Below are 15,281 nucleotides of genomic sequence, written 5' to 3' on the forward strand. Positions count from 1 at the left end.
CTCATGGATGTAGGTTTTAAAAGACCTAGAATCTCGAAGTTTCCCAGTAGTCAACTGTTCTCCTTACATATTCGAAAGCACTAGAATTTATGGATCTTTTGAAATTTAACTTGACATTTCGGAGATCCCTTGCGCTAATTCTGTCATCATAACCGTATATGTGATATCTAGTTATACAGTGCTATAGGACATACTAAATCTATATAGGTATAATAGTACTCTCTTGTATGCCAAGGCATGAATGGATCGTAAACCAGAATTCATACGGAGGTTTATTGAGTCCATGCAGGGGTACATAAAAACATTCAGTTTTGCAATTTGCGATTTTAATGGGCGTTTTTATAGTTACATATAAGGGATGCAACTTTTAATGTTCTAAGATAACCTTTCATTAATCATGAATTTACATAACTTACATCCAGAAGGACGAATACCCCATCTGGTTTCCTGTAGTTGTTTTTTGTTTTGTTTTTTCTATCTTCTAGTATGAGACGGACTGGTGTGGCTTGGTGTTTAGGGCACTTCCCTCGCAATCTGAGGGTTGTGGGCGAATCCCCGTCATCCTTTCATCTGTGGCTACGTTATAATGTGACGGTCAATCCCACTATTCGTTGGTAGCCCAAGAGTTGACGATGATGACTGCATGACTTTCCTCTATTCTCTCACTGCTAAATCATGGTCGGTCAGCGCAGATAACCCTTGTGTAGCTTGGCGCGAAATTCATAGCAGTCTTCGACCGTATAGATATCATTATTTCTTTGTTTGTTTTTTTAATTTCGCGCAAAGCTACACGAGGGCTATCTGCGCTAGCTGTCCCTAATTTAGCAGTGTAAGACCAAAGGGAAGGCAGTTAGTCATCAACACCCACCGCCAATTCTCGGGCTAACCAACTACTAGTGGGATTGGCCTACATTATAATGCCCTCACAGCTGAAAGGGCGAGCATGTTTGGTGAGACGGGGATTCGAACCTGCAACCCTCGGATTACGAGGTGCCTGAACCACCTGGCCATGCCGGACTTATATACGTCATACATCTGTGAAGAAACAAAAGTACCGTAACCGACAACATATTTCAGGTGTGTACAAGTGAGATGACAAGACTGTTTGTTAGTTTTTCTTGTCCAAAATAAAACGTTAGAAAATATTTAATTTTTTTTGCGCAACAAATTATACATTCTGTTTGTACTTATGTTATCACGTAATGTTTTACAACATTACGTTTAGAATTTACATGAATTAGATTTACATTACAAAAGCGTTACTTTAAACGAGCTTTTATTACAAGTAGCCAAATCGTCATTTCTCTCTATATAAGACGGCCCAACATGGCCAGGTGGTTAAGGCGCCCGACCCGTAATCCGAGGGTCGTGGGTCTGAATTCCCGTCACACCAAATATGCTCGCCCTTTCACCCTTAGGTTTCGTTATTATGTTACGGTTAATCCCACTCTTCGTTGTTAAAAAATAGCCCAAGCGTTGGCGGCGAGTGGTGATGGCTAGCTGCCTTCCCTCTAGTCTTACACTGCTAAATTAGGGACAGCTAGTGCAGATAGCTCTCGTGTAGCTTTGCGCGAAATTAAAAACAAGCAAATAGTGATATATAAGAAATATCGAGGTACAGTTGCCTCTTATTACGTAGAGAGATGTGGATTTTAAACTCGCCCAACGAGAAGTTTGAAAACGTACCAAACGAAAAAAAGCATTCGTATTTTTTTGAACATTAAGAATTGGGGCCAATTTGTAAAAGTGTAATTTTTTCTGGTACGGTTGAGATCAGTAGAATGTACAAGAATGAAGACAGTAGTTTCAGTGGTAACAGAAAAATATCGGTATTGTTGTTAATAAGAGAAATTATTCATGCTTACGTCATTGGGCAGGGTTTCAAGTTCCAGAAGATGCTGATCGTTTGTTTAAGTGTAGCAGAAAGCTCGTGAACGCTAGATAACATCACGTCTCTTTAAGTGGTTAGTGTAGATAAAAGAAAACGTAGCGTAACTTAGGTTGATTCTATTCCGATGTTTGGCTTCATCATATGCAAGCAAGACATAGTGGACATGTGTTTAGTGTCACCAGCACGTTCATTGGTGGACATCCAACCATCGTATTTATATTAAAAATAACTCGTTAAGTACAATCGTCACATTGTGTATAGGTTTTTTGTAAATGTTAAGAAAATGTGACCAAAAGAAAATTTAGTTCTAAACGTGTTTAGAAACTGGTACAACAGGTGTTTTATGTTAATATCCACCCTCACCAGGGTGGAAAGGTAATATTCTTTAATATACCCGGCTTTAGCTAATGTTGATCAGGTGAGTTTGGGAAGATCCAAGTTAAAGCTGTAAGTTGTACGTATGTTTGTGCTTGTGTTACTAGTTTCCATAAAGGAGCGATTATCTTAGCAGTTTGTTCATGTGAGATCTGTGTAGATTAATTTGGAGTGGACTGGCTTAGAAGTTAACACGTGTAAATTTGTGTATAATTAATATAACTATAATAAAACTACGAGCATACAAAGTTATAGAACAAAAGTAAACATTGAATGCATTGACTCATCAGTTAGGCACCTTCTCTGTGTCTGGTATTCTACAAAAAAAGTTCACTCTAACGTTACAAAAGTAACAATGACTAGCATAGTAAGGCTTTATAGTCGAAACAGTTTATGATTCATTTATAAGAGCGAGCTATAGGGATTTGTTGTATTGTTAAAAAAGTCCTATCTTTTGTTTGTTTGTCATCACTAGATTTCTTGACTTCACCAACACGCAGTTGTTACCATTGCGTGATGTATAAACGTGATCTGCCCTGTAATAAATCTACATTATTAACGAAGAATTCCTTGGATTTCGAATAACATGATGTGAAAGACTGTGTATTTACTGCGCTTTCAGTGTTCAGTAGAACTTTAGTTTAATAGCACGAAGAATATTGACAAAGGAATATATTTAAATTGTACATGTATGCTAGTCAACATACGTTATAATATTAATAAAAAACACTCGATTACTTGAGTAGGCCGTTCTAAACTACTGACGGTTGATATATTCCAGTACCAGGTGTATATCTTACACACATCCGAATATCTACCAACGTGACATTTGTGTGGTTTTTATGTTTCAACATCTGCATAATACTTGTTTATCCATTTTGGACACACACACACGATCTTTGACATTATATTGTATATGTGTTTACGTGCAAAGCAAGTTTTGTAATATAATACGTAATTTATTTTACTTTTTTTATATGTCCTAGTGTGTAATTATACACGTGCATGATAAATGCTACTTTAAGAGCTTGTTTCATTTATTTCTACGACCGAGTCTGCTGGCTATGGATGTAACTATCTATACTACTTTTATAACAAAAAAGGTTGCAAGTGTGAGTTCAGACTTGTTAGGAACACGAAAGTACTATTTCATAACAAATTAAAAAAAATCACACTTTAAGATATTTTCTATTGATTTTCACATGTCATTTTTTATAAATTAAGATCAACTTGCATTACACACAGGGTAGAAAGGAGCCTACATTATATTATTTTAGTTTGTCGGAATGCACGTCAAGACGTCCAAGGTTCGAACCCGTGATTTATCGCTTAATACGTTATGTGCTTTTATCTTTGAGCGTGTTATAAAAATGGCATTTAGTCCTGATATTGAATTAATGGTCGGTTGGTTCTTTTGGTTGGTTGACTAGTCAACAGTTTAAAATTAGGGACGGTATGTATGGGCCACTGATCCGGCCATTTAGTCTTGATATTGAATTAATAGTTGGTTGGTTGACTAGTCAACAGTCTAAAATTAGGGATGGTATGTGTGGGCCACTGACCCGGCTATTTAGTCCTGATATTGAATTAATAGTCGGTTGGTTCTTTTGGTTGGTTGACTAGTCAACAGTTTAAAATTAGGGATGGTATGTGTGGGCCACTGACCCGGCCATTTAGTCTTGATATTGAATTAATAGTCGGTTGGTTCTTTTGGTTGGTTGACTAGTCAACAGTTTAAAATTAGGGACGGTATGTATGGGCCACTGATCCGGCCATTTAGTCTTGATATTGAATTAATAGTTGGTTGGTTGACTAGTCAACAGTCTAAAATTAGGGATGGTATGTGTGGGTCACTGACCCGGCTATTTAGTCCTGATATTGAATTAATAGTCGGTTGGTTCTTTTGGTTGGTTGACTGGTCAACAGTTTAAAATTAGGGATGGTATGTGTGGGCCACTGACCCGGCCATTTAGTTTTGATATTGAATTAATAGTCGGTTGGTTCTTTTGGTTGGTTGACTAGTCAACAGTTTAAATTAGGGATAGTATGTGTGGACCATTGAATTGGATAAAAATTTCATGAAGATGGGGTTGCACAACGTGTAATAAAAACGTTTATCCAATATCATATAAGCGAGGATATCATTTTGTTATTGTATGATGATGTGTTACTGATGTCCTTATATGAGTAACGTTTATCTTGAAACTTGGTTCTGTAAAACGCAAATTTATTCTTTTTGTTTCCATGGCTGTTGGAGCAAGCGTGGCCCATTATTTATTGTGCCCGAAAAGCGAAGCTTAAGATTCAGTGGCTCACTTTGGGTTGTACTGTGAGACTTCAGGGAAATCACACGATTCGTTCGAGCAACAGCAGTAGACCGAGAGCTGGTTGCTGTTGATTAGCTGTCTTCTCTCTAATATATTAGTTCAAAATTATAGGTATAGCTCTTTCCTTTGTGTAGCTTTGCGTGAAAGCTCTCTAAGCAAGAGATGAACTGTAGCTTTTAAAAAACTGGTAGTGGTAGAACTCTCAGTTGTGAAAGTGCAGAGAATAAAAAGAGAAACTAAATTTGTTGCGATTAGTGTGAGAATTGTTTCTAAAATATCGAATGGATAAAGTGACAGAGCCTGTCCCATCAGTAAAAGACATTTTGTTATTTCTAAAAAGGTTCTGGGAGGGTTTTTTTTTTACAATTAATTTATCTTCACTTTGCTCATAGGAAAGACGGACCTAAGAATTTTAGTGTTATAACTTCTAAAGCTTACCACAGATACATAAGTGGAATGTTTTCTGACAATTCTTTTTATATTACTTCCTCGAGCTGTTTTGGTTAATAATGTTTAAACTTTGATAGTATAGATAATACATATACACTTATTACATAAGGGAATAGTTAATACTATCTTTTTATTTTTATGTATTTTAGTTGTTTATTTTTCGCATTTTACAAACATTCAGCCAAGTTTCAATTAACACCTCTCATTTATTCCAATACATTTTACAAACACTCAGCCATGTTTCAATTAACACTTTTCATTTATTCCAGTACATTTTACAAACATTCAGCTATGTTTCATTTAACACCTTTGATTTATTCTCATGCATTTTACAAACATTTAGCCATGTTTCAATTAACGCTTCTGATTTGATTCCAATACATTTTACAGACATTCAGCCATGTTTCACATAACACCTCTGATTTATTCTGATACATTTTAGTTGTTTATTTTAGTATTTCATAAACGTTCAGCTATTTTTAAACATGATGATTTATTCCAGTATATTTCAATTGTTTAGTTTCAGTATTTTATAAATATTCAGCAGTGTTTCAAGAGTCATTGCTTATTTTCATGTATTTTCAATATTTTATTTTCAGCCATGTTTCAAGCACCATTAATGCCCACTTTGCTCTCTAACCACCCTGTAAATATGCCTTCTGTAAGTCGACCAGGACCAGGAAGCGGTGGTATCAACTCTGTCACACAACCATCCGGAATGACACTTCGACCCAGCCCACCATTCTCCATGCTCCCCTCCAGTAGTCAGTCCTCTCCTTCCCCTGGGAGAAAAGACACAATCTCTCCATGTCAAGTACAGCAGCATTTCAATCAAGCATTTCTGCACCAGGTAGGCTTTCATTTTTGTTTATTTAAATAAAATATACAATATTGTATTAACGTTGCTGTTTTTAGTAGTTGATAAGAAAGCAGAGCGAGTTTGTCACTAGAACAAGTACACGTATACAAACGACAACCAAAAATCCTAGAAACAAACTAACAGACCTATCATCGGAATATAACCTGATTATTACGAAAAACTGTCTGATGTTTGGGGTTTGATTCTGCTCAACAGTGGAAACAGTTGGATAGCTTCATTGTAGCGTGTTGCATTCAAATACTGAAATTGGATGTTACTATGGGCTTTGCTTTCATACAGTTCTAAACGAGACATGACATCTGCAATGGCACACTAATTATAAATTTAAAGTTTACTTTTAACGATATTTCATTATATGAGAGTTTAAATGTTCTATTTTTATTTTAACTTTTTTCACAGTAATTTTGATGTACTGTTAAGTCAACAAATCATCTGCCTTGAATTACAGGTTACCAAACAAACCCACTCTTTTGTAGACTGTCTGTTCTGATAGTCCTTCTTTCCCTTCCTGAACCTACTTTGAATAATATATAACACTGTATTTGGATTTCAGCAGTTATATTCCAACAGTAATCATTCGATTTTTGTAAGATCTTCAGTTTCAATAAATACGGCACAGTGACTTGATACCAGTACACTATTTCAACTTTATCCATTAGATTTTGTAAAAACCAATGGTTTCAAACAACGTGCCCTTCCCAGTGGACTTATAGTGTTAGAAACTGGGTTTCAATAGCTATGGTGGACAGAGAATATATAGCTTATTGTGTAGCTTTGTGTTTCATTCCAAACAAGCAACTAAAATCTAACAATGTTTTAACTTTATCGAGACTTCAGTAATATATTTAAAAACAACAGCTATTTGAAGCACAAGTTTCATAATATGGTTTTCTCATGTTTCCTTTTTTCACCACATATACCTAACATTTCCAAATGTTATGAAAACTTTACTATGCTATACTACCAAAAACATCAATTTTTATTTTCAAGGGGTAAGACCTCAATGCAACACAGATAGGACTTACCTAGCTCTGCATATACTGTAGCTAATATTGTCTGGTGGAACAAAAATTTGTGGAACTGAAATAAAACCACTTTATTGTAGAAGATATATTGGAAACACTTTTACAATTTAAAAACAAAACAAAACATTAAGTTTATTGGTTGTATAAAATAAAAATAATATTTTACCAAATAACAAAGGTATATTCACTGTTTCTTCTTACCTTAAGCCTAACCTTACAGTATAAAAGTTGTGATATCAGAAACAAACTGTATTATATGCATTTACCACAGCTGCGTACCTCTCATTTAATGTTTTCATAAATTAGTAAGTAAGAATTAATTGTTTGACTTAAATAACATAACAAACCTTGGTAAGTTGGGCCAAAGATGTAACTGTCACTGATCTTGTAGTTTATGTATAAACTACCAGCTACAATGTAATTATATTGTTAGAACACAAAACAGACTGAGAACTGTGTAAATCCTAAAGGACACAGTTATCTATAGGACATCTCAACAATTACCGGAGTACATTGATTCTACTGACACGAGGCTTCAAAACAAATGTGAAAAAACCATCTGCACTTAAAACATAAAAACATCTCTACATCTGTCTGGTACGGAAGGTGAAGTGATATTCAGGTTACATCTCTCTAGTACGGAAGGTGAAGTGATATTCAGGTTACATCTCTCTAGTACGGAAGGTGGAGTGATACTCAGGTTACATCTCACTAGTACTAAGGGTAAAGTGATATTCAGGTTACATCTCACTAGTACTAAGGATAAACTGGTATTCAGGTTACATCTCACTAGTACTAAGGGTAAAGTGATATTCAGGTTACATCTCACTAGTACTAAGGATAAACTGGTATTCAGGTTACATCTCACTAGTACTAAGGGTAAAGTGATATTCAGGTTACATCTCACTAGTACTAAGGGTAAAGTGATATTCAGGTTACATCTCACTAGTACTGAGGGTAAAGTGATATTCAGGTTACATCTCACTAGTACTAAGGATAAACTGGTATTCAGGTTACATCTCACTAGTACTAAGGGTAAAGTGATATTCAGGTTACATCTCACTAGTACTAAGGGTAAAGTGATATTCAGGTTACATCTCACTAGTACTAAGGGTAAAGTGATATTCAAGTTACATCTCACTAGTACTGAGGGTAAAGTGATATTCAGGTTACATCTCACCAGTACTAAGGGTAAAGTGATATTCAGATTACATCTCACTAGTACTAAGGGTAAAGTGATATTCAGGTTACATCTCACTAGTACTGAGGGTAAAGTGATATTCAGGTTACATCTCACTAGTACTAAGGGTAAACTGATGTTCAGGTTACATCTCACTAGTACTAAGAGTAAAGTGATATTTAGGTTACATCTCACTAGTACTGAGATGTACTACCGTCTCTCTAGTACTGCTGGTAAATAGTGATAGTACATCAACCGTCTCTCTATTACTGCAGGTAAATAATGATAGTACATCTACCGTCTCTCTAGTACTTCTGGTAAATAGTGATAGTACATCTACCGTCTCTCTAGTACTGCTGGTAAATAGTGATAGTACATCAACCGTCTCTCTATTACTGCAGGTAAATAATGATAGTACATCTACCGTCTCTCTAGTACTTCTGGTAAATAGTGATAGTACATCTACCGTCTCTCTAGTACTGCTGGTAAATAGTGATAGTACATCTACCGTCTCTCTAGTACTGTTGGTAAATAGTGATAGTACATCTACCGTCTCTCTAGTACTGCTGGTAAATAGTGATAGTACATCTACCGTCTCTCTAGTACTGCTGGTAAATAGTGATAGTACATCTACCGTCTCTCTAGTACTGCTGGTAAATAGTGATAGTACATCTACCGTCTCTCTAGTACTGCTGGTAAATAGTGATAGTACATCTACCGTCTCTCTAGTACTGCTGGTAAATAGTGATAGTACATCTACCGTCTCTCTAGTACTGCTGGTAAATAGTGATAGTACATCTACCGTCTCTCTAGTACTGCTGGTAAATAGTGATAGTACATCTACCGTCTCTCTAGTACTGCTGGTAAGTAGTGATAGTACATCTACCGTCTCTCTAGTACTGCTGGTAAATAATGATAGTACATCTACCGTCTCTCTAGTACTGCTGGTAAATAGTGATAGTACATCTACCGTCTCTCTAGTACTGCTGGTAAATAATGATAGTACATCTACCGTCTCTCTAGTACTGCTGGTAAATAGTGATAGTACATCTACCGTCTCTCTAGTACTGCTGGTAAATAGTGATAGTACATCTACCGTCTCTCTAGTACTGTTGGTAAATAGTGATAGTACATCTACCGTCTCTCTATTACTGCAGGTAAATAATGATAGTACATCTACCGTCTCTCTAGTACTTCTGGTAAATAGTGATAGTACATCTACCGTCTCTCTAGTACTGCTGGTAAATAGTGATAGTACATCAACCGTCTCTCTATTACTGCAGGTAAATAATGATAGTACATCTACCGTCTCTCTAGTACTTCTGGTAAATAGTGATAGTACATCTACCGTCTCTCTAGTACTGCTTGTAAGTAGTGATAGTACATCTACCGTCTCTCTAGTACAGCTTGTAAGTAGTGATAGTACATCTACCGTCTCTCTAGTACTGCTGGTAAATAGTGATAGTACATCTACCGTCTCTCTAGTACTGCTTGTAAGTAGTGATAGTACATCTACCGTCTCTCTAGTACTGCTGGTAAGTAGTGATAGTACATCTACCGTCTCTCTAGTACTGCTGGTAAATAGTGATAGTACATCTACCGTCTCTCTAGTACTGCTTGTAAGTAGTGATAGTACATCTACCGTCTCTCTAGTACTGCTTGTAAGTAGTGATATTACATCTACCGTCTCTCTAGTACTGCTTGTAAGTAGTGATAGTACATCTACCGTCTCTCTAGTACTGCTTGTAAGTAGTGATAGTACATCTACCGTCTCTCTAGTACTGCTTGTAAGTAGTGATAGTACATCTACCGTCTCTCTAGTACTGCTGGTAAATAGTGATAGTACATCTACCGTCTCTCTAGTACTGCTTGTAAGTAGTGATAGTACATCTACCGTCTCTCTAGTACTGCTTGTAAGTAGTGATAGTACATCTACCATCTCTCTAGTACTGCTGGTAAATAGTGATAGTACATCTACCGTCTCTCTAGTACTGCTTGTAAGTAGTGATAGTACATCTACCGTCTCTCTTGTATTGCTGGTAAATAGTGATAGTACATCTACCGTCTCTCTAGTACTGCTGGTAAATAGTGATAGTACATCTACCGTCTCTCTAGTACTGCTGGTAAATAGTGATAGTACATCTACCATCTCTCTAGTACTGCTGGTAAATAGTGATAGTACATCTACCGTCTCTCTAGTACTGCTTGTAAGTAGTGATAGTACATCTACCGTCTCTCTTGTATTGCTGGTAAATAGTGATAGTACATCTACCGTCTCTCTAGTACTGCTGGTAAATAGTGATAGTACATCTACCGTCTCTCTAGTACTGCTGGTAAGTAGTGATAGTACATCTACCGTCTCTCTAGTACTGCTTGTAAGTAGTGATAGTACATCTACCGTCTCTCTAGTACTGCTTGTAAGTAGTGATAGTACATCTACCGTCTCTCTAGTACTGCTGGTAAATAGTGATAGTACATCTACCGTCTCTCTAGTACTGCTTGTAAGTAGTGATAGTACATCTACCGTCTCTCTAGTACTGCTGGTAAGTAGTGATAGTACATCTACCGTCTCTCTAGTACTGCTTGTAAGTAGTGATAGTACATCTACCATCTGTCTAGTACTGCTGGTAACTAGTGATATTACATCTACCATCTGTCTAGTACTGCTGGTAACTAGTGATATTACATCTACCATCTGTCTAGTACTGCTGGTATATAGTGATATTCAGTCACTCAAAACTTAATTCAGAATTATATTTCATGCCACTAAGAAATTACGCAAAGCTCTTTGGATACTAATACTATTCCTCTTAGAACGCTTCGGCTTAACAAGTTTTACCTCTGACACGTAACCTCTAGCTTGTAGATGTTTTAATATATGAAGCTATCAGATATGTTTTAACTTCAGAAATAAACCGTTATTTATTTTAATTGAATTACTACTGAATCCAATACATTTGTATGCTGATATACTCACGCTTTTTTGTTGTGGTTTCAGTAGATACGTCTCTGGTGGTAAAATGGTCATTTTTCACTTTAAAACAAAGATACTAGTGAGGGTTTCTCTTGCAGTTTGACTCTTATTGACGGCGTGTAATTTCCACAGATCAAGCTAATCGTGGTTAGTCGAAAATGGTATGGCCTGTGCTGTCCCATTATATTATTCAAAGAAAACCGAAGGTCATGTGTTTCCAAATGATTTCAACGTTTTGACGACCACAGGTTTAATATATGACGTTGTACGGTACAACCAATAACGTAAAAAAAAAGAAACGGTGTGATAGGTGTGAAGAACATTGTTAGTTCTTCCACACTGATGATGTCATCAGCGTATCGGTATTTCGACAAGTGTGTCATGTGTAACTGTTGTTTGATGTATTTAATCAGTTGTGTTTTTAATGATTCTGTTGTATTTTCTGAACAATTTTTGGCTGTTTTTTTTGGGGGGAGCAGTAATTTAAAGAGCTACATAACCTAGGGGGAGCAGTAATTTAAAGACCTACATAACCCTCGGGGGCAGTAATTTAAAAGCTGCATAACCTAGGGGAGCAGTAATTTAAAAGCTACATAACCTAGGGGAGCAGTAATTTAAAGAGCTACACAACCTAGGGGGAGCAGTAATTAAAAGAGCTACATAACCTAGGGAGAGCAGTAATTTAAAGAGCTACATAACCTAGGGGGAGCAGTAATTTAAAGAGCTACATAACCTAGGGGAGCAGTAACTTAAAGAGCTACATAACCTAGGGGGGTGCAGTAATTTAAAGAGCTACATAACCTAGGGGAGCAGTAATTTAAAGAGCTACATAACCTAGGGGGGTGCAGTAATTTAAAGAGCTACATAACCTAGGGGGAGCAGTAATTTAAATAGCTACATAACATAGGGGGGAGCAGTAATTTAAACAGCTACATAACCTAGGGGGGAGCAGTAATTTAAAGAGCTACACAACCTAGGTCAATGAATTTAGCCCACTTTGTTAATTTTTATACACCTCTATATAAATATAGAGTATTTAAATATATACACACGTAAGCCACCCAGTGACATAACTGTACGTCTGCAGACACAACTATGGAACAGTGATTTCAATACCCACGGTGGGGAAGGCACAAATAACCCTTTGTGTAGCTTCGTCAATAACTTCGAACAACACAAAACAGAAATACAGGCGTCAGATGGCTTATGAATATGGTTTTTGCTGCTCTTGTTTTTACGCTACCTCAAGAAGAAATTGACTCCGAATGAAGTCACACGTCAACGAAATAAGAAACGTTTGCCAGCTGTGGATAGAGTAAGGTGTGACTTGTATTGATATCCTGTGATCTTTCATATCCATTTTGGTCCAAACATTCGTTTCTTCCTCATAGCACGATATGATTAATTATTACGTTAAAACAAAAATGACTGGAGTGGGTATTATAATGTGCCAGCTATCACGGAACTTGACGCCCAACCCGTTACCAGTCAGTTATTTCGCCAGTTTTAGTCGTGTTTTGAACGCTTGCCAGTATCCACATAACTGTACTTCGCATATACCGGTTCTTCGTATTATTGTAGTTGGCGTTAGTCGTTTCTTTGTTTTTCACTCATATGTTGTACGGGGATATATATGTATGCAACACATACCTCGAGTAGTGAATTAGCGTCCAGTTTCTGAAGGAAAAGTAAATAATATGAACTTTGATCTCTTTATCTGGCATTCCAGGTCACTTTGATGGCTGGAATGTGTCTGCAGTAGAAAGTTGTTAGAAAAAAGATAACAAAACACCTCAAAAGATATGGATAATTGTAGCGTAAACCGTCCGTCATCCGAAGATTTGCAAGAGGTTGGAAAGAATTCTTAAACTTTCGTGAGAATTACTGAAAAATTGAGAAACATGTGAGGAAGAGATCTCTACATAAGAAACTACAACAACTTGACCTTCATAAACACTCTTAGATAAAATATACAGCAATATGTATATCATCCAGTTGTGGTTATTGATACTTAGTGTATATCATCCAGCTTGTGGTTATTGATACTTAGTGTACATCATATAGTTTGTGGTTATTGATACTTAGTGTACATCATATAGTTTGTGGTTATTGATACTTAGTGTACATCATATAGTTTGTGGTTATTGATACTTAGTGTACATCATTCAGTTTGTGGTTATTGATACTTAGTGTACATCATATAGTTTGTGGTTATTGATGCTTAGTGTACATCATATAGTTTGTGGTTATTGATACTTAGTGTACATCATATAGTTTGTGGTTATTGATACTTAGTGTACATCATATAGTTTGTGGTTATTGATACTTAGTGTACATCATTCAGTTTGTGGTTATTGATACTTAGTGTACATCATATAGCTTGTGGTTATTGATACTTAGTGTACATCATATAGTTTGTGGTTATTGATACTTAGTGTACATCATATAGTTTGTGGTTATTGATACTTAGTGTACATCATATAGTTTGTGGTTATTGATACTTAGTGTACATCATATAGTTTGTGGTTATTGACACTTAGTGTACATCATATAGTTTGTGGTTATTGATACTTAGTGTACATCATATAGTTTGTGGTTATTGATACTTAGTGTACATCATATAGTTTGTGGTTATTGATACTAAGTGTACATCATTCAGTTTGTACTTTTTAATACTTAATGTACATCATTCACTTTGTACTTTTTGATACTTAATGTACCTCATTCAGTTTGTGGTTGTTGATACTTAGTGTACATCATGCAGTTTGTAGTTCATGATACTTAGTGTACGTCATCCAGTTTCTGGACAGATACATAGGTAAAACCAAACTTACAACTGTCTGGGTTATTGAGACAAACCAAAAGAAGGCGACTGTGTTGTTTACTGTGAAATAAAATGAAGTGTAATATACTACCAGTGTCTGAATGTTTTGAACTAGACATCCGAAACCAGACGTCGGGATAAACTCAGACGTAAACATCAAAACAAACAAAAGGAAGGAAACCAGACACCCAAACATTCTGATACCTCACGTACTGGTTTGTTAAAACAGTAACCTTTGTTTTAGCTGCTGACAACGTTGAAAATAGTCGTTTTAAAGCACACAAATATTTAATAATGATGAAGAAACTATATTAAAACAACTTAAGGAAATTTGACTGTCATGAATTAGTCAAATTCCGTCCGTACGAATGGAAGAACTGATTTAGGTTTCGTACTGTTTGTTTGTTTGTTTTTGAATTTCGCGTAAAGCTACACGAGGGCTATCTGCACTAGCCGCCCCTAATTTAGCAGTGTAGGACTAGAGGGAAGGCAGCTAGTCATCACCACCCACCGCCAACTCTTGGGCTACTCTTTTACCAACGAATAGTGGGATTGACCGTCATATTATAAGTCTCCCACGGCTAAAGAGCGAGCGTGTTTGGTGTGACCGGGATTCGAACCCGCGATCCTTGGATTACGAGTCGAACGCCTTAACACACTTGGCTATACCGGGCCACACTAGGCCATGCCGGGCCACATTTTGTACTGTTTTGGTTAACATCATTTGATTTTCGTAAGTTCACAGGAGATTCCACTCTCGCCACAAACACACACACAGATGTAGTTTATTAGCATAATTAATCCGTTTTCTTTTAAACTCCGAATCTTTCTTTGCAGCGGTCTAAGAAGTTTAGAAATAAAATTATCATTAGCGTGTTATTCTCCGTTTTCTTTACTTCTGTACAGAACAATTCAACAACCTTTATAGTCGAAACACAAAACGCAGACTTCATGGGTTAATGGTGAACAAATCTATTTTTTTTTTGTGTTTAATAAACTGAAAACATTAACTTTCTTTCGGGATTTTTCAGCTACTGTCTAGTCCATTATGTAGACTAGTGAGAAGCTAAATACTGGATTATTGTTTCTCTCCAGTTTCATAAAAAACGTATGAAAAGCCATATTCCTGTTGTCATATTCCTGTTCGTCTATCTGTAGGCTAAACATGACTTTCAGTTGTTTAGAACTAGATAACTAGTCGTTGTTTAAACTGTCGATTATAAATGTTCCATAAAACCTTCCACAGAAACTACACAAGGACGCTGTTTTAACAAACCGATACGTGAGGTATCTGAATGTTTTGGGTGTCTGGTTTCCTTCCTTTTGTTTGTTTTGATGTTTACGTCTGAGTTTAT

General features: G+C 36.4%; 1 protein-coding gene and 1 long non-coding RNA gene across 2 annotated transcripts in view; one reads left to right on the top strand and one right to left on the bottom strand.

The window, feature by feature from the left end:
• The first annotated feature begins 5,644 nt into the window (after positions 1 to 5,644).
• LOC143235142 (NAB transcription cofactor mab-10-like) overlaps positions 5,645 to 15,281 on the top strand; it is a 50,859-nt gene continuing 41,222 nt past the window's right edge. Inside the window, exon 1 of the mRNA XM_076473006.1 lies at positions 5,645 to 5,893. Coding sequence (XP_076329121.1) covers positions 5,645 to 5,893 — 249 coding nt within the window. The remainder of the gene's footprint in view (positions 5,894 to 15,281) is intronic.
• On the bottom strand, positions 5,687 to 11,609 carry LOC143235146 (uncharacterized). The gene is made up of 3 exons (XR_013018948.1): positions 11,106 to 11,609; positions 6,949 to 7,003; positions 5,687 to 5,825 (listed from the first exon to the last, which is right to left on the bottom strand). It is a non-coding gene; the product is annotated as an uncharacterized LOC143235146 (long non-coding RNA).

This window comes from Tachypleus tridentatus, chromosome 2 (assembly GCF_004210375.1).
Source record: "Tachypleus tridentatus isolate NWPU-2018 chromosome 2, ASM421037v1, whole genome shotgun sequence".
Taxonomy (NCBI): Eukaryota; Metazoa; Arthropoda; class Merostomata; order Xiphosura; family Limulidae; genus Tachypleus; species Tachypleus tridentatus.